The sequence below is a fragment of the Schistocerca nitens genome, chromosome 3 (assembly GCF_023898315.1).
Source record: "Schistocerca nitens isolate TAMUIC-IGC-003100 chromosome 3, iqSchNite1.1, whole genome shotgun sequence".
In the NCBI taxonomy this organism is placed as follows: Eukaryota; Metazoa; Arthropoda; class Insecta; order Orthoptera; family Acrididae; genus Schistocerca; species Schistocerca nitens.
This window is the reverse complement of record NC_064616.1, coordinates 935,167,311-935,192,942: the sequence shown is the minus strand read 5'-3', so window position 1 is coordinate 935,192,942 and position 25,632 is coordinate 935,167,311. Positions and strand designations below refer to the sequence as shown.

Below are 25,632 nucleotides of genomic sequence, written 5' to 3'. Positions count from 1 at the left end.
AGCCATAAGATCCTGAAATGCCCTTACACGAACAGCCACAGCCTCCAAAGGTGTATTAAGAGGCACAAGTTCGCTACACAGTGTGTCCGCAACATATGTGCAAACTCTGTCCAACACCCTGTCATAGGTAGCACAATCCACAAAGGGCCAAGCTCCACATTGCTGAGAACCAAGTCTCCTGATGGGCAATGTGGAAGTCAGGGTAAGTGTTTAAAAGATAGCATAGCTCAACCTGTTGGTGGAAAAAACTTCTGCAATTTCACTGGAGAACAATGTTTTTGATGTACTGCGAGACCATGAAGGGATCACGGAGGCAGGCTATGTCCTGCTGCCACTGGTTGAGGGGTTATGGCATCAATATACATAGGTTCCATGTTCCATTTTTTGGCATGAACCGGGGTCTCAGGGACTGCCAGAATCTCCACCTTGGCCACAGAAGTGGAACAGGCAGTATGTGGTGGCAAGGGGGGAAGGGGGGGGGGGGGCACTGGAATGTCCTCCTCCACAGAGGACTTTTTCTAGTCTTTCCTCTCTTTAGAAGATTTTGATGATTACAAGGGCTTCACTGAATCAGTTTCAGGTAAAGTGATGATTGCGAAGCCCTGCAACCAGCAGCCTGTGGCTCCTTCAGCCACTGGCTGGTGTCTGGTTGTAGACAGAAGAAACCTTGGAAGGAAGTGTCCCGATGGACGCCTTTCTGGCAAGAGAAGATGGAGGAAGGTGATTCATCTCTGGTTGGGAGGTGGGGACCAATGTCCCTGGTGGCTGGAAGCCATTGTTCCCAAAGTTGGTGTGGGAGAAGCAGCAAGAGGGAAACCCCCAATCATCTGGGGGGCAAGCATGAATGGACAGCCCTGAGGGCCCACTGTAGGAGTAACAGGTGGGAGCACTACCACCAAAGGGGGCGATGTCACAGCTGCAGCATATGACATTGTTGTAAATTGCTGGGAGCAACTGCTCTTATAAGTTCTTGGCCTCTTGGAAAATTAATTAATTTGTCCCGAGTATTGTATTCTTGTATCTTTTTTCTCTCTGGGAAACAGTGCAATCTGGTGAGTAGGGAGAATGGAGCCTTCCACAGTTGACACAGATGGGGGTAGGGGGCACAAGGAGTGTTCACATACAGCACTCATCCACAGTCTCTACAGAAGGAGCTAGCAACATGTGCCCAGATATCAAGCACTTGAAGCAACACATAATGGGAAAGGGGTGGGGGTGGGGGGGGGGGGTGAATATTGGTTTTACATTGCATCGGTATACCATCACTTTTACCTCTTCAGGCAATCAATCACCCTCAAAGGCTAAGATGAAGGCACTGGTGGCAACTCTTTGTCCTTTGGCCCCCTATGTACACGACGGACAAAGTGTACACCCTGTTGCTCCACGATGGCCCATAGCTCATCAGATTGCAAGAGCAGCTCTCAGTGAAAAATGATGCTCTCAACCATATTTAGACTATTATGAGAGAGACAATCACCAGCATGTCACCCAGCTTGTTACAAGCAAGCAGTGCCTGTGACTTGGAAGGGGATAATGTTTTGATCACAATTGACCCATTCTTCATTTTAGAAGTGCCTGCGACTTCCCCAAAGTTGTCCTCTATAGTTTCCACAAAGAATAAAGTCTTTGTGGCCAAGAAGGAATCTTAATCAGTCCTTGTGGAAACTAATACTGGGGGAGGGAGTATTTTTCTGTTTGCTGCTTGGCCCTTCATTCCTCCTACAGCATAGCCAGAGAAGGGTTGGTTGGTTGACTTGAAGGAGGGGACCCAACAGCGAGGTCATCAGTCCCATCGGACTATGGAAGGATGGGGAAGGAAGCTGGCCGTGCCCTTCAAAGGAACAATCATGGCATTTGCCTGAAGCGATTTAGCCAGGGAAGGGAACATTTTAGTGTTATATCTCTCTGCATTAAAAGAGGACTGTACTTTCATAGAGACTGCTGGAGCTATATGGCCACCAGTGGAAGATAACTTCATCCCCTTCACTTGTGGCTCATCTGCCATGGTGCCACTCATTCCAAAATGGGGGCTCTCCCATGGGCACGATCCAGTCTCAGCAACAGCTACCTGACCAATAATCTACTGTTTGAAGTCCTTGTGCCCCCGTCACAATGGGCACATACTCCTTGATATAAATGGGGAGTTTTCAGCCCAGACACCACCTTTGCGATCCCTGTGTAGTCAGGGTCTACCACCAAGCAGGTACTTTATGTTATCCCTCCCTACCCCCTCTCATAGTGAAATGGCTACCATGCTGGGTTTTGGCTATATTACCTTCTAAAAGGGAATGGTGCAAATGTGGAAAGGCGCAAAGATGGAGCATACACTGCATTGGGCGACCTTCCCTACATGATCTGCACTTCTGGAGAATTTTGAAAATTGGTGGCTGGTCAAACCCAACAAAGGGGACCATGTGTTTATTGACTGATAAGTTGTCACAAATGTCAGAAACAGAAACTCAAGTCCCAATGATAAACCAGATCCAAAAATAGTTTAAAACGTTATATGTGAGACTTAAAACAACATTCTTGGAGAATAGAAAGCACCCACTCGACTGTCTGTACATTGTCTGCCAATATTGGAGGCAAACAATCTGGAAGACCACCACAGCATGGAGAGCCACAAGGATGGGGAATTCCACCAAGGTGCGAGCTATTTTTTATAAGGCTCCTCAACTACATTTTGGGGTACTGCATTATGTAAGGTAAAACTTTGGATTAATTTGGTATGGCAGATGTGAAGGTGACACAGGAAGGTGGATTCCTTCCAGGATGAGTGGAAAGAGAGGCAATATATAGCTCTAGCCTCATTTATAATCCTGAGGTATGCCACCAGATTATGCCCCATCTCTAAGTGAAGGCCTTCTTTGCATTTGCAAAGCTGCACTTGAGATAATTAAAGTGAATGCTGGGCTATTAATTGTTTCTGTAGCCAGATAGTTGGCCAGTTCATTCCCTGGGATACCAATACGACGCATGACAGAGAGAAAGACAACTGTAGGGGCAGTATGACTAAGATCAGAGAATAAATTGTGAACAGCAGATATGACAGGGTGGCAAGAGTAACGTTTATCATTAGCCTGGAGACTTCTCATTGGGCCACTACAAATTAAAACATGATAGAGGCAGGTCTGTTTAATGAAATTTAGGGCTCTTAATGGAAATCAGCTCCAAGGTAAAATCGCTACAGATTCTTGGCAACAGGTTTTGTTCTTGACCAGTGGGCAACAGAAGGAAACCCTGTCCTATCCACAGATTTAGAACTATCAGTGTAAATAATGGTAGCACACATATACTCCTGAAGAAGTGAGAGGAAGGGACATCAAAATGTCATGGGGGCGACTGAAAATTTAGGTCCGTGAAACAGACCAGTCCTAATTTGTGGTCTGGGTAACAAACCAAGGGTGTTGGGTTGGTTTACTGGGGGTAAAGGACTAAGCAGGGAGATCACCAGTCTCTCGCTCAATGGTTCTTTCATCTGGAGGTAGTGACATCCACTATGAGTGTGCTTGGGTGGGGAAAATATATAGGAATGATAAAAGCGAAGCACTGAAGGCAGTACTCATGCCCGAGCTGAAAAATGAAGTAAACTATATGGGTTGGACTGGTACACAGGGTAGAGCAGCAAAGTGGTCTCCCTGGGCTCATCCATGTTGACAGAAACCCCTCATGCATCCAACCCCTGCCACCCCAATTATGGGCAATGACAGCTACAGAGTAAAGAATGCCTTCCAGTCAAGAGATGCAAAACAGTGAAAGGTGCAAGGCTAAAAATGTAATGGACATCAATTAGACCATTAATAACAACACAATATGAGAGAAACAGTTAAGGCCACACATGGGCGTGTTCCGGTGTTCTGCATATGATTGGAGCAGGCCCTTCCACGGTCACCCCCCTCCCCTCTTGATCCATTACAGACAAAGCATTAAATAGGAGGATAGCACCTACTAGTCAACAGAGTGCCACTCCTGAAAGAGACACCCCCTAAAAGCAATTAAAACACAGAAAAGGAGGGATCACAGAAGCAACAGGGAATAAGAGGCAGGGTTGAGGATACCCCTGAGTCAGCATGTAGCAGAAGATGCCCACAACCACAACCACCCCACCCCCACCCCGAAGGTAGTTTAAGACTTCATATCTGAGGAAAAAACCATGATCTCTCTCTCTCTCTCTCTCTCTCTCTCTCTCTCTCTCTCTCTCACTCAACGTGCGCGCGCGCGCGCGCACACACACACACACACACACACACACACACACACACACACACACACACACACACAAAGAAAAAAAAATCAATCAGGATATGAACAACTGTCAGTAAGGCTCCACAAGTACTATGGAGGGTGCGGGGCTGCTTATACAAAAAAAGTTTGGGTCAATCTAATATGACAAATGCAGAGACATACAAGAGTGGGTTACTTCCAGGGGGAATGGAAGAAGGAGTGCCATGCAGCAGTAGACTCTTTGATATAACCAAGGGTCTCTCTGCAGAAAAACATGGTGAGCACATTTTAAGACAGTTAGGCAGAGATGTCAACAAAGGGCCTCGAGGTGCATATAACTAGTAATTCCAGTAGAGGATGGTGGTCATAGGATAAATGCCCCTTGTATGCGAAAAGAATTTGATAAGTTGCATGATTATAAATTCCTCAGATGATTATGATGATGATGATTGCATAATAAGTGAGCAAGCGTTGACACCATTAGGACTTATGAAAAGAGACTTCGACTCTACGTGGCTTGTCCAGAAGGTACCACAGGCCATTCATACTCTGTGATGATGGACTGGGGCAAGAAATTTCAAAGCCAAATGTGCCGCTGACCCATAAACCTGGTAATCTTAGCGCCAATGGGACGAGACCAGCGCCCAGTAAATATAGGTAACAGGTGTGCATGAGGAAGCAGATAATTACACTTATGTATGCAGCTAGTCTTTAGTTGACATGGTCGTGAGGTAGCGTTCTCGCTTCCCACGCCCGGGTTCGATTCCCGGCGGGGTCAGGGATTTTCTCTGCCTCGTGATGACTGGGTGTTGTGTGATGTCCTTAGGTTAGTTAGGTTTAAGTAGTTCTAAGTTCTAGGGGACTGATGACGATAGATGTTAAGTCCCATAGTGCTCAGAGTCATTTGAACCATTTTAGTTGACAAATATGGGGCAATAATATCAGCCTCTTATTAAAGAGGAGTCCAAAAATATGGACTGTGCACAACATCCAAGCTCTGGGTATACAGGAACAGCTCTGGGTAAGGACGGATTGTGGTATGACAACAGAAAGACACGATTCACATTTTTGCGGGAGAGAAAAACCATGGGGAAGGGTCCAAGTGGTGGCCCTTTGGATGGTTCCTTGAACCTGGCATTCAGTCAAGGCAACATATTGAAAGCTATACCAAATGCAAAAGTCATTGACACACAGTGTGGAATTGACCATTAGTCCAACAAAGGACACTAGCCCACTAATGCTAATAAGGAAGAGAAGCACTTGGTACAGAGCAATGTGCCATTGTCTAGGGCTCATGGTACATTTAGAGAAACAACTACCCAAAACAACTAGCAGCATGAAACTGACCAATAAAATTGACAGGGAGCCTTGAAAGCTGTAGTCATGGATGGTAAGTAAAATTTGATGGGGCCAAGTGACGGTGTATGCCTTATGTAAGTCAAAATGGACAGCAATGAGATGATAGTGTTTAGAATACATCTGTTGGATTGTTGTTCCAAACCTAACCAGACGGTCAGCTGTGGATTGTCCGTCCCAAAAGCCACACTGATAGGGGGACAAAAGGCCCCCTAATTAGAGAACCCAGCATAATCATCAAGTACCATACTTTTATGCAGCGTGAAGGGCATGGTGAGGCTAATCGGTTGGTAGCTGTTGACAGACATTGGGTTTTTGTTTCATCTAAGGACTGAGAGGATGAGACTGTCTTTCCAATGTGACTGGAGAACACTGTCTAGCCAAATATGGTCAAAGACCCAGAGTAGATGGAAAATTTGAGTAACGTTCAGATGCTGGATCATTTGATTATGAATCTAATCAGGGCCTGAAGCCATATCATGTGATGAGTCAAGAGCCTAGAGTAATTTCCAGTCAATGAAAGGTTCATTATTTAATCTGATGCAGCGGTGTGGGTAAAGGATGAGGGGATTTCTTCAACCTGTCCCTTATACTTTCTTATCACAACGAATCATGCAATTAACAACGGATTTTCGAGAGATCCTCAATCTGCTAGTGCTCAGAAGTGGCACATATACATAGGGCTTCAACTAAAAGCCAATATGGCAACTCTCAGCGCTTTATTGATACGCATCGTGCCATCTCATTGGTCAATGTTCAAATGCACATTCAGAATACCCAACAGATATAGCCCTGCACGTTCAGAAGGACTCCCCAACATACTATTCCATGCTACGATATCAAACATGGCACGCTAAAAGTTCGGATGCACGGTCCATGCGCTGTCGGCTATAGCGCTGAGATGCAGAAAAGGGATGTGGTAGGTGTGTGTGTGTGTGTGTGTGTGTGTGTGTGTGCCATTGCTTTAAACACTGCAGAGCCCTTCAACAATCCTGAACAGCTGCTGCAATGTCTCTGCTCCTCCATGACACTAGCTGACAGCAGAGTGAGTCTGTAGAAAGGGGATAGCAGTTCCATAAGCACAGGTGATTTTATTGGAGTTACTTCCCACAACCTCATCTATGCAATTTGACAGAGGTGGTGAAAGTGACAGCAGAGGCATGCTACTGCCAGTTGGCTCTTCAAAGCACCCAACATAACTGATCCATTGGGCAGCGACAAGGCAATGACAGGATTATCGGAAAGTGGTCACTATCACAAAGAGCATCGTGTAGCTACCGTTTTAGTAATTCCACGAGATAGTAAGAAGAGAGTGTAAGGTTGACAGCCATGAAGGTGACATGGGTGGCACTGAAGTGAGTAGGAGTACAGTCATTGAGGAAACACAGGTCAGGATAGGAAAGAAGCTTGTCAATCCGAAAGCCCCTACCAGATGAAGTGTACTTCTCCACAGGGGATGGTGTACACTGAAATCACAAAGGAGGAGGAAAGTGTGGAGGGGATTACCTGGATTAAGGCAGTCATGTCAAGGTAAGTAAGTGCCCTGACTGAAGGTAAGTAGTTGTTACAGGTAGTGACTGCCTGGGTTGTTTGCACTCACACCACTATTGCTTTCAAGATGGTATGGAGCAAAATCTACACACAGGTAACATCTGTGTGAACCATTGTACAGACCCCTCCAGATGCTCACTCAAAGCAAGTGCAGTTAAGACAGAATGCATGGTAACCTCAAGAACTGGAGAATGGTCATCAGTGAAGTGTGAGTGTGTTAGAGATTGCAGAATGAGTGGAAATTAGTTATCATAATTCTGGCAGGTGATAGTAATATATGTTGCAGTGTTGGGGTTGGGTTGTTTTGGGGCAGGAGACCAGACAGCGAGGTCATCGGTCTCATTAGGGAAGGACGGGCAAGGAAGTCGGCCGTGCCCTTTCAAAGGAACCATCCCGGCATTTGCCTGAAGCGATTTAGGGAAATCACGGAAAACATAAATCACAATGGCCGGACGCGCAAATGAACCGTTGTCCTCCCGAATGCAAGTCCAGTGTGCTGCAGTGTCATTCAACTGTCAAGTAAAGGGTGTCTTGGTTAGCCAAGGTGGGGGCCAGGGGGGACAGGTCATGCTCCAGGATCACTGTCACCATTGATGGTGTAACATCATCAACAAACATTTGTTTGAAGTCGAAAATCTGGTGCCTACATGCCTGCCGGAAGAGCCTTATCCCATCCATTATTATTATTTCTTTACCTTCTCAGACGTTAATTCTGGTTAAAAATGGAAAGTGACGCAGACCTTGATCAAGGGTCACTTCCTTTTAACTGTACGGTATGTGTTATATTGCATTTAGGAACTTTCGGGTAATTGAACATGTATCAATAATTACAGATTTCTGTAGTTGTATATATAAGTTTGGATGTAGCTGTATTGCATTGATGTACTGGTGGATATTGTGTGGTATGACTCCTGTAGTTGATAGTATAATTGGTATAACGTCAACTTTATCCTGATGCCACATGTCCTTGACTTCCTCAGCCAGTTGGATGTATTTTTCAATTTTTTCTCCTGTTTTCTTTTGTATATTTGTTGTATTGGGTATGGATATTTCGATTAGTTGTGTTAATTTCTTCTTTTTATTGGTGAGTATGATGTCAGGTTTGTTATGTGGTGTTGTTTTATCTGTTATAATGGTTCTGTTCCAGTATAATTTGTATTCATCATTCTCCAGTACATTTTGTGGTGCATACCTGTATGTGGGAACGTGTTGTTTTATAAGTTTATGTTGTAAGGCAAGCTGTTGATGTATTATTTTTGCTACATTGTCATGTCTTCTGGGGTATTCTGTATTTGCTAGTATTGTACATCCGCTTGTGATGTGATCTATTGTTTCTATTTGTTGTTTGAAAAGTCTGCATTTATCTGTTGTGGTATTGGGATCTTTAATAATATGCTTGCTGTAATACCTGGTGTTTATTGTTTGATCCTGTATTGCAATCATGAATCCTTCCGTCTCACTGTATATATTGCCTTTTCTTAGCCATGTGTTGGATGCGTCTTGATCGATGTGTGGCTGTGTTAGGTGATACGGGTGCTTGCCATGTAGTGTTTTCGTTTTCCAATTTACTTTCTTCGAATCCGTTGATGTTATGTGATCTAAAGGGTTGTAGAAGTGGTTATGAAACTGCAGTGGTGTAGCCGATGTATTTATATGAGTGAGTGCTTTGTGTATTTTGCTAGTTTCTGCGCATTCTAGAAAGAATTTTCTTAAATTGTCTACCTGTCCATAATGTAGGTTTTTTATGTCGATAAATTCCCTTCCTCCTTCCTTTCTGCTTAATGTGAATCTTTCAGTTGCTGAATGTATGTGATGTATTCTATATTTGTGGCATTGTGATCGTGTAAGTGTATTGAGTGCTTCTAGGTCTGTGTTACTCCATTTCACTACTCCAAATGAGTAGGTCAATATTGGTATAGCATAAGTATTTATAGCTTTTGTCTTGTTTCTTGCTGTCAATTCTGTTTTCAGTATTTTTGTTAGTCTTTGTCTATATTTTTCTTTTAGTTCTTCTTTAATATTTGTATATCTATTTCTATTTTTTGTCTGTATCCTAGATATTTATAGGCATCTGTTTTTTCCATTGCTTCTATGCAGTCGCTGTGGTTATCCATTACGTAATATTCTTGTTTAGTGTGTTTTCCCTTGACTATGCTATTTTTCTTACATTTGTCTGTTCCAAAAGCCATATTTATATCATTGCTGAATACTTCTGTTATCTTTAGTAATTTGTTGATTTGTTGCTGCCAGTAGTTTTAGATCATCCATGTATAGCAAATGTGTGATTTTGTGTTGGTATGTTCCAGTAATATTGTATCCATAATTTGTATTATTTAGCATGTTGGATACTGTGTTCAGAGCAAGGCAGAACTAGAAAGGACTTAATGAGTCTCCTTGGTATATTCCACGCTTAATCTGTATTGGCTGTGATGTGATGATATTTGAATTTATTTGGATATTAAGTGTGGTTTTCCAATTTTTCATTACTATGTTTAGGAACTGTATCAATTTAGGATCTACTTTGTATATTTCCAATATTTGTAGTAACCATGAGTGGGGTACACTATCAAAAGCTTTTTGGTAATCAATGTATGCATAGTGTAGCGACCTTTGTTTAGTTTTAGCTTGATATGTCGCCTCTCCATCTATTATCAGTTGCTCTTTACATCCTCTTGCTCCTTTGCAACAGCCTTTTTGTTCTTCATTTATAATTTTGTTCTGTGTTGTATGTGTCAATAATTTCTGTGTAATGACTGAAGTTAATATTTTGTATATTGTTGGTAGGCATGTTATGGGGCGATATACAGCTGGGTTTTCTGTGTCTGCTTAATCTTTAGGTTTCAGATAAGTTATTCCATGTGTAAGTGTATCAGGGAATGTGTATGGGTCTGCAATGTAACTGCTAAATAATTTAGTTAGATGTGAATGTGTTGAGGTGAACTTCTTTAGCCAGAAATTTGCTATTTTATCTTTTCCAGGGGCTTTCCAATTGTGAGTAGAATTAATTGCTTGGGTGACTTCATGTTGCAAAATTTTTACTTCAGGCATTTGTGGTATCAACTTGTATTTGCCTGTTTCTGCTTGTATCCACCGTGCATGCCCGTTATGTTGTACCGGGTTTGACCATATGTTGCTCCAGAAGTGTTCCATTTCTGTTATGTTTGGTGGATTGTCTATTTTAATGTGTGTGTTATCTATTGTCTGGTAAAATTTCTTTTGGTTTGCGTTGAATGTTTGGTTTTGTTTCCTTCTATTTTCACTTTTTTTGTATCTCCTAAGTCGTTTGGCCAATGCTTGTAATTTCTGCTTCTTCTCATCTAATTATTATTATTATTATTATTATTATTATTATTATTATTATTATTATTCACTACTCTTGATGGTAGAAACCTTGTGAGGGCTTATCCACTGTGGGTATAGGAATGGAACCACTGTGTGCAGCCCTGCGATCCACAACCCAAAGTTTCTTCTGCCACTGGCTGATTTTAGGTCAGTGGTCTCTTAGATTTATGGAGACGGGGTTCACAAGATGGAACTCTCTTCCCAGGAGACTCCACTGGAGGATGCTGCTTCTTCAGCTGGGTGCAGAGAGTAGTTCCCAAAGATGGTGCCACAGACATCACAAGAGTTGAGGGCCTATTGCCCCAGGGTCACGTTTACTGGAGGTTGAAATCAAGGAAGTAAATATGCTAGGTGCTACTGACAACCTGGCCATAGTACCCATAAAGTCAGTATCACAATTTTTCCAAGCTTCAAAATGAGAGAGGCGACCAGCAATTTTCAGTTCTTGGATTTTACATTTCTTGATTAGGATAGCAAATTTTGGGGATCAGGGAGGGTGGATGTTCCCACAACTGACACAGGCAGCATAGAGCACATGGTTAAATCTCATGAAGTTGGTGGCCAGCGTCCACAAAGAAGGCCATGTGTACACTTGGAAGACATACGTCCAAAGCAATGGCATTAAAAGCACAGCATGGATTTTGGAAAATACATCTTCACATCATAGTGATAAACCATGATATTGACCTCTGGAAGGGGATGGATGGGATGATGGGATTAAAAGCACCAAACTATGAGGTCATTAGTCACTCAAGACTGAGTCAAGTCAGCAATAGTCCCCAGAGATAAGAAAACAAAAGACAATCCAAACAAATCCGATTGTATTTGGGAATCAAGTGGAAGTGGGAGAGGGGTAACAATATGCAATGAGAGATCTACCCTCTGCATTTGAACGGTGTATCCACATGCTACATTACAACAAGAAAACTAACACCAACAAGTTGATAAAATCCCAGGAAAGAAAACAATGACAACGTGACAGTAACCCAATCACAGATGTAAAATAATAAGAATTATTAAATTGGGACAGACAGGAGCCACACCAGACCATCAAGCAAGGGCAACCATGGATCCTCTGAGTAAGAGCAGGCAATGGGGCACACCTCCAAGCCATGATGTGGCCGAAGAGACTAATGTGCCCTACATCACAGAGAGGAACAGAAACTACTTTTATGGGTGAAACGCAAAACAAGATTAGTCACTTTGGCATCAGCTGGTATCACGAGAGGTGGTGTGTCAGTAAGTTCAAGGTTTCATCGCGAAGTGGCCAAATTAAGGCAGTCCTATAGAATGTTGGCCACTGTCAGATGGTTGACACGCAAACAGTGGAGTGATCCTCACATTGGAGGATATGGCTGTGGGTCAGCCAAGTGTGGTCAATGCAAACCTAACAGAACATTAGATCACCTGCGAGAAGGACCATGGGAAGACCACAAGTTGATCATAGTCTCTTTTATTGTTTGCAGTTTATTCGGAGAAACCAGGGCACACCAATACTTGTTACAAGCTATCAACTTGACCAACCAGTCAGCATGGTCATTCTCTGGCATCCTGACAACCACTGAACTAGGTGGAGGTCACGAGGGAGATCCTGGATAGGCACAACCAATATGTGTTGAGGGTGGCAATGGTTGATAGCCCGAAGACTATTCCTATCAATTAAGAATGTCTCACTACTGCAAGAACGAACATGCCTGGGGGCTAGAATGACCAATCCAGCAGTGAATACACTGCATCTGTTCAACAGGGAGCATAGTTCACTGCACCTTGCATGTGTGTAGACAAAATTAGTTCATCTGTTGATTGCAGAGTCATCCGTGTATACTATCTCCCAAATGTGAAAATACATCAACGATGTTCAGGAATAGGAGGTGAAAAAACCAGTTTTTCAGTCCAAAGTATAGGTCGAGACAGATCCAAGGATGTGGTATACACCATCGAGGCATATTCAATTGCTCTCTAATAAGAGGCAACACTGGGGTAGCTGAAGTTCAGAACAAAGACTTCGTATGTACACTGTAATCACGATTCCAGGCCAGGGTCTCTGTCGTGAGAAGTGGAGGTTCCTACCAGGAAAAGTGACACAGTAGTTTGCATGCTCAGGGGAGCAGCAAATGTTCATCACATAAGAAAAGGGGGCGGGGGTAGAGGACCCAGCCTCAGCATGTAGGCTGATTACAGGGCTGGTCCAAAAGGCACCTGTTGAAAGTAGGACCCTGCAATGGTGTACAGGGTCCAGCATCCATGAAGATGAAGGTGATGTTGAGCCATATGCCACAGTCCCATCATCAAGATTGGACAGGATCAGAGCTTTGTAGAGCTGCTGGAGTGTAGAGTTGTCTATAGCCCAGATGGTGTTACTGTGGCAGTTAAGAGAGTGTGGATGGACAGTAAAATTTCTACAGAAGTGTTGAATACGTTGATCCTGGACAAATGCTGACTGGATAGCAGGCCCCTTGCAGATGGACTGTCAGCAGTAGAATGATTTTGGCAAAAACCACCCTGTGATGGGGCAAAAAGACCCCGAGATTCAAGGTACCAACACAGCTGCCAGTTAACCATATATTTGTGCAGGTTGCACCAAACATTAATGAGACTAATAGGGCAATAGCTGCCCATCTCAGTAGCATTTACCTGGTTTCAGTACTGGGACAATCTCACTTTCTTGCTGCTGACATGGGAACTCACACTCGCTCCAGATACGATTGCAAATGGCATGGACATGACATTGGCAACCCGCGGATAGGCATTTAGAGCATTTGGCTGTGGATGCAATATAGTCCTGCAGCCATATCAGGGCACAAGGATAGGGCACCAAGTAATTCTCACTCACTGGACAGAGGATTATACCCACTGTTTCAGGGTACAAAATGCAGGCTGATAATTCTCAGCTGCAGAGGTTCGAAGATAATGCAATGCAAAATGTTCAGCGACAGTGACTGGGTCAGAGTACACACCACCATTCAGGGAAATACGAAGTACACTTATGGGGAACTGGTGTCAATAAAGGTATCTAACCTTTTTCCGACATCTATGAGGGAGGAGTAAATGTCGCTTATGGTGTTGGAGAGTTCGTACGCAATTTCTAATGGCCATGGCAATTTTGGGTGTCCACCAAGAGACTGTCTTCCAACAGGAAGGTCCCGAAGAACTGGGATGTTTAAGTCAGCTGCCAATACAATGGCTGCAATTGCACTCTGGACAGCATCATCGATACCTCCATGTGGCAGGATGCTAATGGCAATGGCATAGGTGAATGCATCCCAGTCAGCTTTCTTATGAGCCCATCTGGAAACACCACACACAAGTGACATTGAGGGAGGATCAAGATGATCGGAAAATGATCACAGTTACAGAGGTTGTCATCGACACTGCAATGGTAGGAGGAGATGAGACAAGAGTTGCAAATGGGAAGATCAATGGCCAAATAAGCTCCATATGCCACACTGAAGAGAGTGGGGGTGGGGGAGGGTGCACTGGTATTCAAGAGACGAAGATTGAGCTTTGAGAGCAAAGTTTTGATAGCTTTACCATAGCCAGTGGTCATAGTTCCAACTGACAACGGGTTGTGGGTATTGAAGTCATCCAATATTAGAAAGTATCTGGGAAGCTGAAAAAACAGTGCAGACACGACGTTGAGGAGCACTTCATCATCAAAAGGGAGATGCACATTAAGGCAGTAAATTACAGAGACATCTTCACATGAACAGCCACAGCCTCCAAAGTCATGGAGAGTTGCACATGTTCACTGTAAAACAAGTATAGAACATATGTGCAGTCAGTCACCAAATGACACTCTTTCTGTGTCTGCGCAATTCTTAAAATAGCTTGACAGCCACAGAAGGTAGGGGTCCACTTAGCTGGGAACAGAGTTTCTTGGGAGTTTCATAGCTCGACCAGGTGATTGGGGGGAAAAGAAGAAGAAAAAAAACAAACAAACCACTGGAGTACCACACTATCAGTATTCTGTGGGGGCACGAAGGGACCAAGAAGGCAGGTCATGCCTCAGGGCCACCTGCTGCCACCACTTATAAGTATAGAGTGGTAACACACATTGGTTATGAATCAACAAGCTGTGTGGTGGGGTCAGGGGCCACCACTTCCACCAAATTGGAGACAGAGGCGGAATGTGTGGAGCCGGATGGTATATGATTTTGATTTCTGCAGGGGTCTGTATGCCCCACATTCTGAGACAGAAGAGGAACAAGAAGTCCTACAACCCACAACATGTGGCACCTTCTGTCATCGGTCAGGTCTGCAGATTCGTGGGAAGCGAGCATCCAAAGGGACCCCTACTGGTAAGAGATGATGGAGGAGGGTGCTGTTTCTCCCGCCAGTGGTTGGCATCTGACGTCCCTGACAGGTGGTGTGTCTATGCCCCCAAACAAGGTGTGTGGAAAGCAATAGCAGGAGGGCTCTCAATCACCAAGGGAGCGGGTAGTGTCAAGCAGTCTCGAGGGCCCAAAATAGAAGACACGAAAGGCAATGGTACAGTCGCTAGGGAGGATGACGACATCATAGACATAGTGTGTGTCATCGTCATAGGTGTGTGATATAGACAATCATATTTCTTTTTGACCCCTTGGTATGTGAGTTGATCAAGAGTCTTGTATACTTGAATATTCTTTTTTCTTCAGTAGACGACGCAGTCCAGTGAACAGGGGGAATGGTGATCCCTGCAGTTGATATAGATGGGGGGAAGAGGCACAGGGAGCATTCGTGTGCAATGGATGTCCACAATCCCTACAGATGGGGTGGGCATTGCAGTGTGAAGACATGTGCATGGGCCGGCCAGGGTGGCCGAGCGGTTCTAGGCGCTACAGTCTGGAACCGCGCGACCGCTACGGTCGCAGGTTCGAATCCTGCCTCGGGCATGGCTGTGTGTGATGTCCTTAGGTTAGTTAGGTTTAAGTAGTTCTAAGTTCTAGGGGACTGATGACCTCAGAAGTTAAGTCCCATAGTACTCAGAGCCAACATGTGCATGGATCTTGTGCATTTGTAGCACCACATGGGAAGTGGAATATATGGTTTCAGATCACACTGATAGATCATAATCTTAACCTTTTCAGGCAACGAGTCACCTTCAAAGGCCAAAATGAAGGCTCCAGTATCAACCCTATTGTCCTTTGGTCCCCATTGGAAGTGATGGACAAAATGCACATCCTTTAGCTCCAAACTGGCAAGCAACTCGTCATCCATCTGTAAAAGGAGAGTGTGAAAGAAGATGATATCCTGTACCATACTGAGACTTATACGGAGTTATGGTAACAGGAATGTCTGCCAGCTTGTCACAGGTGAGCAAAAGGGAAGCCTGTTTTAATCAGAACAGAGCCATTTTTGAAATCGTTCCTACTTCACAAACCTGTCCTAAAGATATTCAACAAAGAAAAGTGGTTCTTTAGTCGAAAAGGAATACTCATTGATCCTAGAGAAATGTATTGGAGGGAGTATTTCTCCCTTGTCTCTTGATTCCTATGTTCATCCCATGGCACAGCCAGGGAAAGAAACATTTTGGGGGACTAAATCCCTCCGTGCCTTAATAAGTCTCGCCTTCAGGTGAGACTGCTGTGGCCATAAGGCTGCCAGTGGTAGAAAGTGTAACACGTTTCATGTGCGAGTGTTCTGCCATGGTGTCACCCACTCTGAATGAGGGCTGTCCCCATAGGTGCCACCCACACACAAAAACAGTTACCTGTCAAGTAAAGCATTGCCTGGATTCACCATGCCCCAGCAACAATGGGCACATACTCCTTGGCATGTGCGGGAAGTTTCCAGCTCAGGCAACAACAGTGTGATCCCAGCACGGTCAGGAGGCTACCACTGTGCAGGTACTTGATGACACCTCCCCCACTCCCCCACACAACAGAATGGCTAACGTGCTGGGTTTTGGGCAAACTACTTTTGCAAGACAGTAAGGATGCAAATACAGAATGATGCAAAGGGGGAACATACACCATGCTGGGTGACCTGCCCTGCATGACAAAACAGAAATAGTAGGTGAAATCCAAAAAAATGGGACCATACACTTAAAAATGAAAAGCTGTAGAATGCCAGATGGGAAGAAAATTAGTGTCCAACATCACAAACCAAATCCAAGTACAATTGGCAGTAAGAAGACGACCAAATGAGAAGGCAATATGTGTTGGGCAGGGAGGATGAGACAAATAGTAGATAGACAGACTTGCAGCACGGAAAGGGAAGGATTGGAGTAAATCCCTTGCCTCTCCACATTTTTACATAGTTCTTCATCCATTTGCAGCATTAGGTCGTGGTGAAAATTAATTGTTGTATCATATTGCATTTCTTATGGGGTGTTTGGTAATAGGTATATCTCCAACGAGAGTAACGCCCAGGACTGGGCAGAATTCGCAGTTTAGATTAAGATGGCACCAGTCCGTAATTTACTAAGTAAAGAGAGTTCATCAAATACGTTTCCAGTTTTGTAAACAAACAACACTGGCTTAACTGAGGCGAAAGACCTTCCATTCACGAGCAAACAAGGAACTGTGGGGAGTAGGTGTTTGAATGTTACTTGGTTTTGTTTTCCTTCCATGGTAAGGCCAAAGAGTGAAAGTTCCTTGAATCTTAAACTAGTACACTTTCTTGTGGTCGGTTTGAAGACTGCTGGAGCTTCGCATTCACCAGCTGATAATTTTGGTCATTTCATTACGCAAAATATACGAAATGATGCCACCTGCCCTGAACATGGGCTCCCCCATGAGTGCCACCCAGTCAGAGCAAACGTCACCTGGCTTGATGGCCAGTCCTCCTTGGCCTGGAATCCCCAAATAGATATGCAACTACTCGCCATGTGCACAGAGGTGGCAGCTCATGCATCAATAGTGCAATCCCATCTTGTTGGGACTACCACCATAGTGGTTCTTGACGACCTTCACCTCAACTGGCGACCATGCTTGGTATTGGGCGACTTTCACCACACGGCCTGTATATTCTATAAAAAAAATTTGAAGTCAAACCTAGATGTGGGTACTGAGCGTAAGTTAACCGAAATATGTGGTGTAGAATGAACGAAGTGGGAATAGCCATGATCTATGTTCTATGAGCAAACTAGGTTTCAGTAGGGAATCTTAGGGACAAAGCATGAGAAAGACATAATCAGAGTGTAAAACTGCACCATAAGGAAAGAAGTACTGTAATGGCTTGGGTCCCTGTACTCATGGCACACGTATGAGTTGGGAGTCCCGTGGAAGGTACAGTATTTTTGCTTGCCGCTCTCCATAGCCAGTGGACACCATCTATGACATGAGGCTTCAAACCACAAATGCTGCAGTCGAAATAGCTATCGCTCAAGCCACCCAATCACACAAAAGTATTCATGCTGCATCTCACCTCATCGGTGAAAAAGCTGACACTACTAATTTTCCAATAGAGCCTCCAAATTATTAATGAAAAAAAAATCACAATTACTCATCAATAAGTAGCCATATCCACGGAATCAAAATGTCTGAATCTCTGTTTAGGAAGGACGACGCGAGTTTTCACTTACCAGGTATCACGTACTTTCCACGAGCGTCAATTATTCTTGTACCACCAGGAATGATCAGATTGCTGCCAACTTGCCTGCAGAAAACAAACATTGAAATTAGGAGGAGACTTTTTGACATTTATTTAGACACTACACTCATATTTGATAGAACTCACTTTATTACTCCATCTTCAATGTAAACATCTCCATCCACCACAGAATCCACGTTGACAATCTTTCCATGCTTGATAAGTAACCTGTTCTGGGCACTCTGCAAAAAAAGAGAAAAAAGTTTTAGTTGCGTGACAGTCTAACAAACCATTTCCTATCAACTTATGGTCCTCCTTAATACGAAAGTCATTTCTAAGGTCCTGCACATTTCGTATGCGCGATTTCAAAATCATGTCAGTTGTGAGCGCGACTTTTGGCGTGACGGTCGTATGTGTGTTTGCTGGTTCGCGTGGCTGTGTCGTGAGCAATTCAGTTTCAAAATGGAAGCTGAAACAGAGTCAGGTCGGATTATACGCAGTGACCAGCGTGTCTGCATCAAAATCGAATCCCTCCGTGGAAAGAAGCCAACGGAAATTTACAACAGTTTCAGAGAGGTGTGGAGGAATAGTGTAAGTGGATCGCAGCACAGTATCATGGTGGTCTGCACGTTTTCGTGAAGGTCGGGCAAGCACTAAGGACAACTCAATACGCCATCAACTGCTACAGACTACACCTCGCAGGTTATTGTTAAAAAACGCGGAATTGCTTCGACGTTATCGAGCAAAAGGAGAACAGTTTCTGAAAAGGATTGTTGCAGTTGATGGTACCTGTGTACGATATTTTAACCCAGAACTAAAGTCTCGGTCATCACACTGGAGGAGTTCCGACTCTCCAAGCACAAAAAAATTCTGCCGCCACCGATCAAATGTGAAACTGATTATCTTTGCGCATGGCATGAATGGGGGTCACAGCTAGACGCCGAGTGCCCCAGTGGACGTCGTTAACAGGCGAATACTACAAGAAGTATCTGCATAATGTTTTGCACTCTAAAATTGATCAAAGAAAGCCTGACGTGCTTGCAGCTGATGTCCTCATTTTGCACGGTAATGTAAGAGCGCATTTTTCCCTACCAGCGAGAGTAAAGCTCAACAAATTTGGATGGGAAATACTTCGCCACCCACCATATAGTCTTCATATTGGCCCACCAGACTGATTTTTCCCCAAACTGAAGGAACAAGCCCGTGGAAAACGTTCTGATACAACCGACGAAGCTTCCAGTGATGTGACCCGAGTAATCAGACAGTTCAACAACGAAGGTTTCCTACACGGAATACAGAAGCTGCTAAAACGTTGGGACGCAGTCATACGCAAGAATGGAGATTCTTGTGACGACCTGTAAAGGTATTTTGTAAAATAAATTATTTTCTTCAATTCTACCTTACACAGTGCACAACCTTTGACATGACCCTTGTCCATCTGAACTACATACCAGAATGGTACTACAGTTCGATAACTAGATTCCGTAGCTTATAGCTCAATATCAAGGTATCTGTGCAGATTCAAAGGTTGACTGTTACACGATTCTGTAATCCACAGACATCTTCTTGCTAACTACATTCCACTTGCACTTCTTATGAACAATGCTAAAGCGCACACGCACACACACACACACACACACACACACACACACACACACACACACACACACACACACACACACACAATATATATATATATATATATCAAGAATCGTAGAGCACCAGGAGAAGATGGCATCATCGAGGAAATCTGGAAGTTACAAGACCCAGAACTCACCAAAGACATCCACAGGATCTTGGAAGACATCTGGAAGACCATGAAAATTCCTGACGACTGGAAAACTGCCCTGATACACCCACTACACAAAAAAGGTGACAAGACTAACCCGAACAATTACAGAGGAATATCCCTATTACCGGTCACATACAAGATCCTCTCTAAAGCTTTACTGAACAGACTGGAATGCCAAACCGACCACTTGATTGGGGAATACCAAGCAGGCTTCCGTAAAGGGCGGTCTTGTGCGGAACAAATTTGGAACCTGAAAATGATTTTACAACACAAACAGAACCTGATCATTACCTTTGTTGACTTCAAAAAGGCGTACGACTCTATCGACCGGAAAACTCTCTTCAAAATTCTAGCAGAATACAAAGTAGACAACAAAACACGGGCTATCATAGAGCAAACTTTAACCAACACGACCTCCAAAGTAAAGTTCTGTGGGGAACTATCAGAGCCCTTTGAAATTCGCACAGGTGTCCGACAAGGCGATGGCCTCTCACCTCTCCTTTTCAATCTGGTGTTAGATAAGGTCATAAAAGAATGGGAAACATCACAACAGGGGATAACCTTAGGAAACCTACAGATTAAATGCCTGGCTTTTGCAGACGATTTGGCGATTGTCACGAAAGGTATAAAGGAAACAAAAGACGCTATTGAAAAACTGCACGAAATCGCTGCCAAAACTGGACTACAGATCTCTTACGAAAAGACACAGTTTATGAGCACAAAGAAACTCTCATCTCTGAACACAAAGTATGGCACGATTTACAAAACGGCAAACTTCAAATACCTCGGTGAAACACTACAAATGAGTGGACATAACAGAGACTCCAACGAAGAAAGAAAGACTAAACTGGACAAGGCATACAAAGTAGTGTGGAATCATTACAACAAGAAGTCTATCTCACAAAAAGCCAAATTACGCCATTACGACACGGTGGTGCTCCCCGAGGCACTATATGCAGCAGAGACCACACTAATCCTAGGGCATACACGTATCAGACAATTAGAAAAAGTAGAACGGAAAATACTTAGGAAAATATTTGGCGCAACTAACAACAATGGAATATGGATCAAGAAACCTACAAAGGAACTGTACAAACATACGGAGACAATCACAGAAAAGATTAGAAAACGCAGACTACAATTCTATGGACACCTATACAGAATGCCATCACACAGGCTGACCAAACAGATCTTTGACTGGGTAACCACTAGAAACAACAAATGGGTGGCAGAGGTAGAAAACGACCTGAACCAGCTCAACATAACAGCAGACACAATAAACGACAGAATAAAGTTCAGAAACATCATTAAGAAAAGTAAACTACATGAGATACAATGCGACAAACGAACAGGCATAAAATGGACCGAAGAACGCAAGCAAGATCACAGCCAGAAGATGAAAGAAATATGGGCAACCAAAAAGGCAATCAAGATGAAGCCGAAGACACAAAGCCGACAAGAAGCATGGACAGAGGACCGGAAACAGAAACACAGCGAGCGAATGAGGGAAGTTTGGGCAGCAAGGAAGGCAGCAAAAGGAACTGGCCATGTAGTTTAGTCCAAATGCGCTCTTTAAGGGCAAAACACCAATAATATATATATATATATATATATATATATATATATATATATCGAATCAATCAGAGTACCAATGGCTCAGGAAAAAATATGTATCTCGGGGGAGAACCTTTTGGTTGCAGTTTTTCGGCAGTAATACGAGGAAACATGAATGTTTTGAGTTAGGCTCAGAAGCTTAAAGTGAAGGAGATTCCTTCCGATAAACCTGTGACATGCATTAAATCCTGGTACGGCGTAAAAAAATTTCCTTTGTCACGACATTTTAGGCTCTGTGAAGGTTTTCTATTTTAGTTGGAGATGCACGGTCATAGATAACATTCGAATTTTGTGTTACCCACCGGTAATATGATGATACATTGGAATAGGGCTGTGCCGAACAGTTATTCAGCAGCGTAGGTTCACAGAGTAAAGCGGGATTCTCAATCGAAAATTCAAAACTATACCTCCACGGAGAGGAACTTCTAGTAACTAAAACAGAGGAGATATTTCAGTTTTTGTGACAGTTACATTCGGCCAAAGGAATTTCTGACAGTTTGAGATTTGTCATCGTGGCACGACATCCATCGAATATGGCGATCTCGTTGTTCACATCTATTTTGCGGCGTTTGCTTCTGCTCTGCGATACTGACACGTTCTTTAGCTGTAGCTATGGCTCGTTGAAAAATTGCAGTTCTCTGTTGGAAGGTACGGCACAGCATAATCCCACATAACTGACACATCTGATTGTATTCCACTTATTACGCAAGTTTTAAATGTGGCTTATAAAACATATGAATCTAGTATTTGTTGTACCGGTAACAAAGAAAAAAACTAACGTACGTACTTGGTCCATTTTTCTTGCGCAGTGCACTGATTCTGAGGTTTCTGTCTGTAACGTTGCCTTCTGATTGTTCCATTTTTTATTTTCCGCCGTCCAACCATCACATCGCCCATAGCTTTCTCATGAAGTGTTCTGCGCTAGTTCAAATCGTCTGCTAATGGAGACTGAGTGTGCAGATGTGCTCTTTCCGCTAACGATGCCTGTTATTGGTTAGATTGGGCTGCAGTAACTCTGCCACATGGGGCACGGGTGGCCGGCAGACGCGAGTGGCAACGCTTACTTTTATTTCTAAAACGCTTCCTTACCGTTGCAGACTCATGCCTGTACTTCAACTGGCCGGGTTGTGAACGTCTTGTGCTCTTTGTAATGAAGAAGGCTGCTATTGTGGCCACACTGAGAAAAATTATTCTTTCCTATTGAGGAAAGATGGATTGGCTCAATACATTTTGTAGTACAGTAACATTATGATGATTCGTTCAAAGAACTCGACGGTATATTCTTTATACAGGTACACTTCGAATATTAGACGTGTCTCATGCAACTAAATTTAGATTTACTGGCATTGCATAATTCAGAATTTGGAGATAAATTGCACTGTGTTGACAGCCAACGCGCTAGCTGTTTGCAAGCACGTGCACCTGAAACATGTCTGCCTTTGGAAAGATACTCGGCAGAATGCAGTCATGGTGGTTCATCTATATTTTGTCCGCCTATTCAGCTGAGTGATCAGAGCGTCTGACTGCCATGCAGCGGGCCTGCTTTCGATTCCCGCCCGAGTCGGAGATTTTCTTCGCCCGGGGATTGGGTGTTGGGCTATGATCATCATCATCATCATCGACACGCAAGTCACCCAATGTGGCGTCAGCTGTAAAGACTTACATCTCGGCGGCCGAACTTTCTCAGGTGGGGACTCCTGGCCATCAGTGCCATGCGATCACTTCATCTATGCTTTGAATTTAAGTGAAAGGGAAGGAAATTTAAATACCGTGTAGTACACATCCGGAGTAACAAATAAGATAATGGTTGTAAACATTCTTCTAAAGTGAAAGACCTATACGGTATAATTGAATGCTATTTGCAGCACTGTATCCAGAATTGATGGAGTTCCTCTGGGTTGCCAGCTGCTGTGACCGAGCGGTTCTAAGCGCTTCAGTTTGGAACCGCGTGACCGCTACGGTCGCAGGTTCGAATCCTGCCTCGGGCATGAATGTGTGTGATGTTCTTAGGTAAGTTAGGTTTAAGTAGTTCTAAGTTTTAGGGGACTGATGACCTCAGAAGTTAAGTCCCATAGTGCTCAGAGCCATTTGAACCATTATCAACAAATTGTGTCCGCCCTCAGTTGTCGATTGCAGCCCATTCTTGCTTCCACCCGAGCCCATCATTTTTGTGGCAACACATTTGAATTTCTCAAGTGCTGATGTTTTTGTCATTTGTAGTCACTCAGTTTAAATTGCATTGAATTCCATTTTTATCTTGTGCATTCAGTGAACTCTTCAGTATGGTACAACAAGTTGCCCAATAAAATTGTTTAATTCAGACTTAAATTCTACCAAATTGCCTAAAAGACATTAAATGTGCTATGATGGATTGTTGAATACATGTGTGCCCACACGTCTCCTTTCTGCATTAAAGTTAAGCGTCCTTGTTATATATATAAGATGAAACTTTTCCGAGCGCTGATCCTTGTTAATTCTAAAATGCCCAAGCTTGGCGTGAAATGCGCTGACAACTTAACTAGCCAATAATCCCTAGTTTAACAGGCAAATGTTTATTTTGAATCACGTGTACTGATTCGGGGACGAAATTCACCCATTTCTTTCTCTTTCTTCGCTTGATTCACAATTAGGCACAGGGTGGGGTAAAAGTGCGTTCTCAGTAGTTTTAGCTGAGATCTTCGACAGGACTTTAAATTTCGGGGCAATCCCGCCGAAAACTGGGCGGGTGGAAAAGCTAGCGATTCCTTTCTGAACACACCTCTTGTCATCCTATTCCTTCTTGTACGTGTCTTCCATACTCTCGCTTCTTTCTTCACAGATGGCGTGCCGAATCTCCTTATCAGACCACCTAATTTTTCAACGTCCTTTCATAGTACATCTCAATCCTTCGATTCTCCTCTTTCCCGAATCTCACAGGCTCTTATTTACTACCATACAACACTGTGCTCCAAACGTACATTCTCAGGAATTTCTTCCTCTGACTGTCCAGGGATGCCCTATTGCCTGAGCTAACCTGCTTTATGTCGTCCCTTGCATCTTCCGCCGTATGTTATTTTGCTTCCAAGATAGCAGAATTCCTTAACTTCCACTGGTTCGTGATCCCCAATTTTGATGTCAAGTTCATCGGTAATCACATTTCTGCTGTTCCTCATTACTTTCGTCATCTTTCGGTATATTCTCAACCCATATCCTGAACTCATTAGACTCTTCATTCCATTCAATAAGTCCTGTAATTCTCCTTTTGCACTAAGGATAGCAATGCCAACAGCCTATCTATCGCTGATATCCTTTCATCATGAATTTTAATTCTACTCTTGAATCTTTCTTTAATTTCCGCCATTCCTCCTTCATGCATACACTGAATAGTAGGGGCGAAAGACCATATCCCTGTCTTACACCGGTTTTTTTAATCAGAGCACTTCGTTCTTGGTCTTCCATTCTTATTGTTACCTCTTGGTTCTTGTACACATTGGACATTATCCTTCTTTCCATACAGCATACACCAATTTTCTCATAAATTCGAACATCTTGCACCATTTTACACTGTTTAATAAGTCTTTATTTTCATTTTCAATCGCAGTGTCCCAACTGTCTCTCTGGTGTCCTTACCTTTCCGAAAACAGAACCGATCGTCATGTATCAGACCCTCAACTTTCTTTTTCAATCTTCCACATTTCAATCTTGTGAGCATGAGCATGCGACAATTCTCGCACTTATCTTCGGGATGTGTGGATGATATTTTTCCGAAAGTCTGATGGTATGTCTCGTCCAGACTTGTTATCTATCACTACTGCCTTCGTTGATCGAAAGTCTTCCAAAATTCTATTAAACTCTGAATCTAATACTGGATCCTTATGTCCTCTATATCGTCTCCCGTTTCTTTCTCAGCAAGGTCATTAGACTTTCCTCGTAGAGGCCTTCAATGTACTCTTTCCGGCTGGCCGCTTTGTTTAACAGTGTAATTCCCATTCTCTCTTAATGTTGACATCCTTGCTTTTAATTTCACCTAAGTTTGCTGTTTATTTTTCTATATACTGTATCAGTCCTTCCATCGACCATTTCTTTGTCTATTTCTTCACTTTTTCCTGCAGCCACTTCGTCTTGGCTTTCCTGCACTACCTGTTTGTTTCATTAGTAAGTGACATTTCTATATACAGGATATTCTCTGATTTTTTACTTCTGCCGTTGATCAACTTAAGTATTTTCTCTGTAAGCCAACGTTTCTTCGTAGTTACCTT

The 25,632-nt window shown here is 43.4% G+C and overlaps 1 protein-coding gene across 3 annotated transcripts in view; it reads right to left on the bottom strand.

Annotated features, from left to right (window-relative positions):
• LOC126249007 (dihydropyrimidinase-like) overlaps positions 1-25,632 on the bottom strand; it is a 224,264-nt gene that overhangs the window by 60,866 nt on the left and 137,766 nt on the right. For all 3 annotated transcript variants that reach the window (XM_049950595.1, XM_049950598.1, XM_049950596.1), the window contains exons 2-3: positions 18,136-18,230; positions 17,981-18,054 (exon numbers count right to left, since the gene is read on the bottom strand). In XM_049950595.1, the coding sequence (XP_049806552.1) occupies positions 17,981-18,054; positions 18,136-18,230 (169 nt within the window). The remainder of the gene's footprint in view (positions 1-17,980; positions 18,055-18,135; positions 18,231-25,632) is intronic.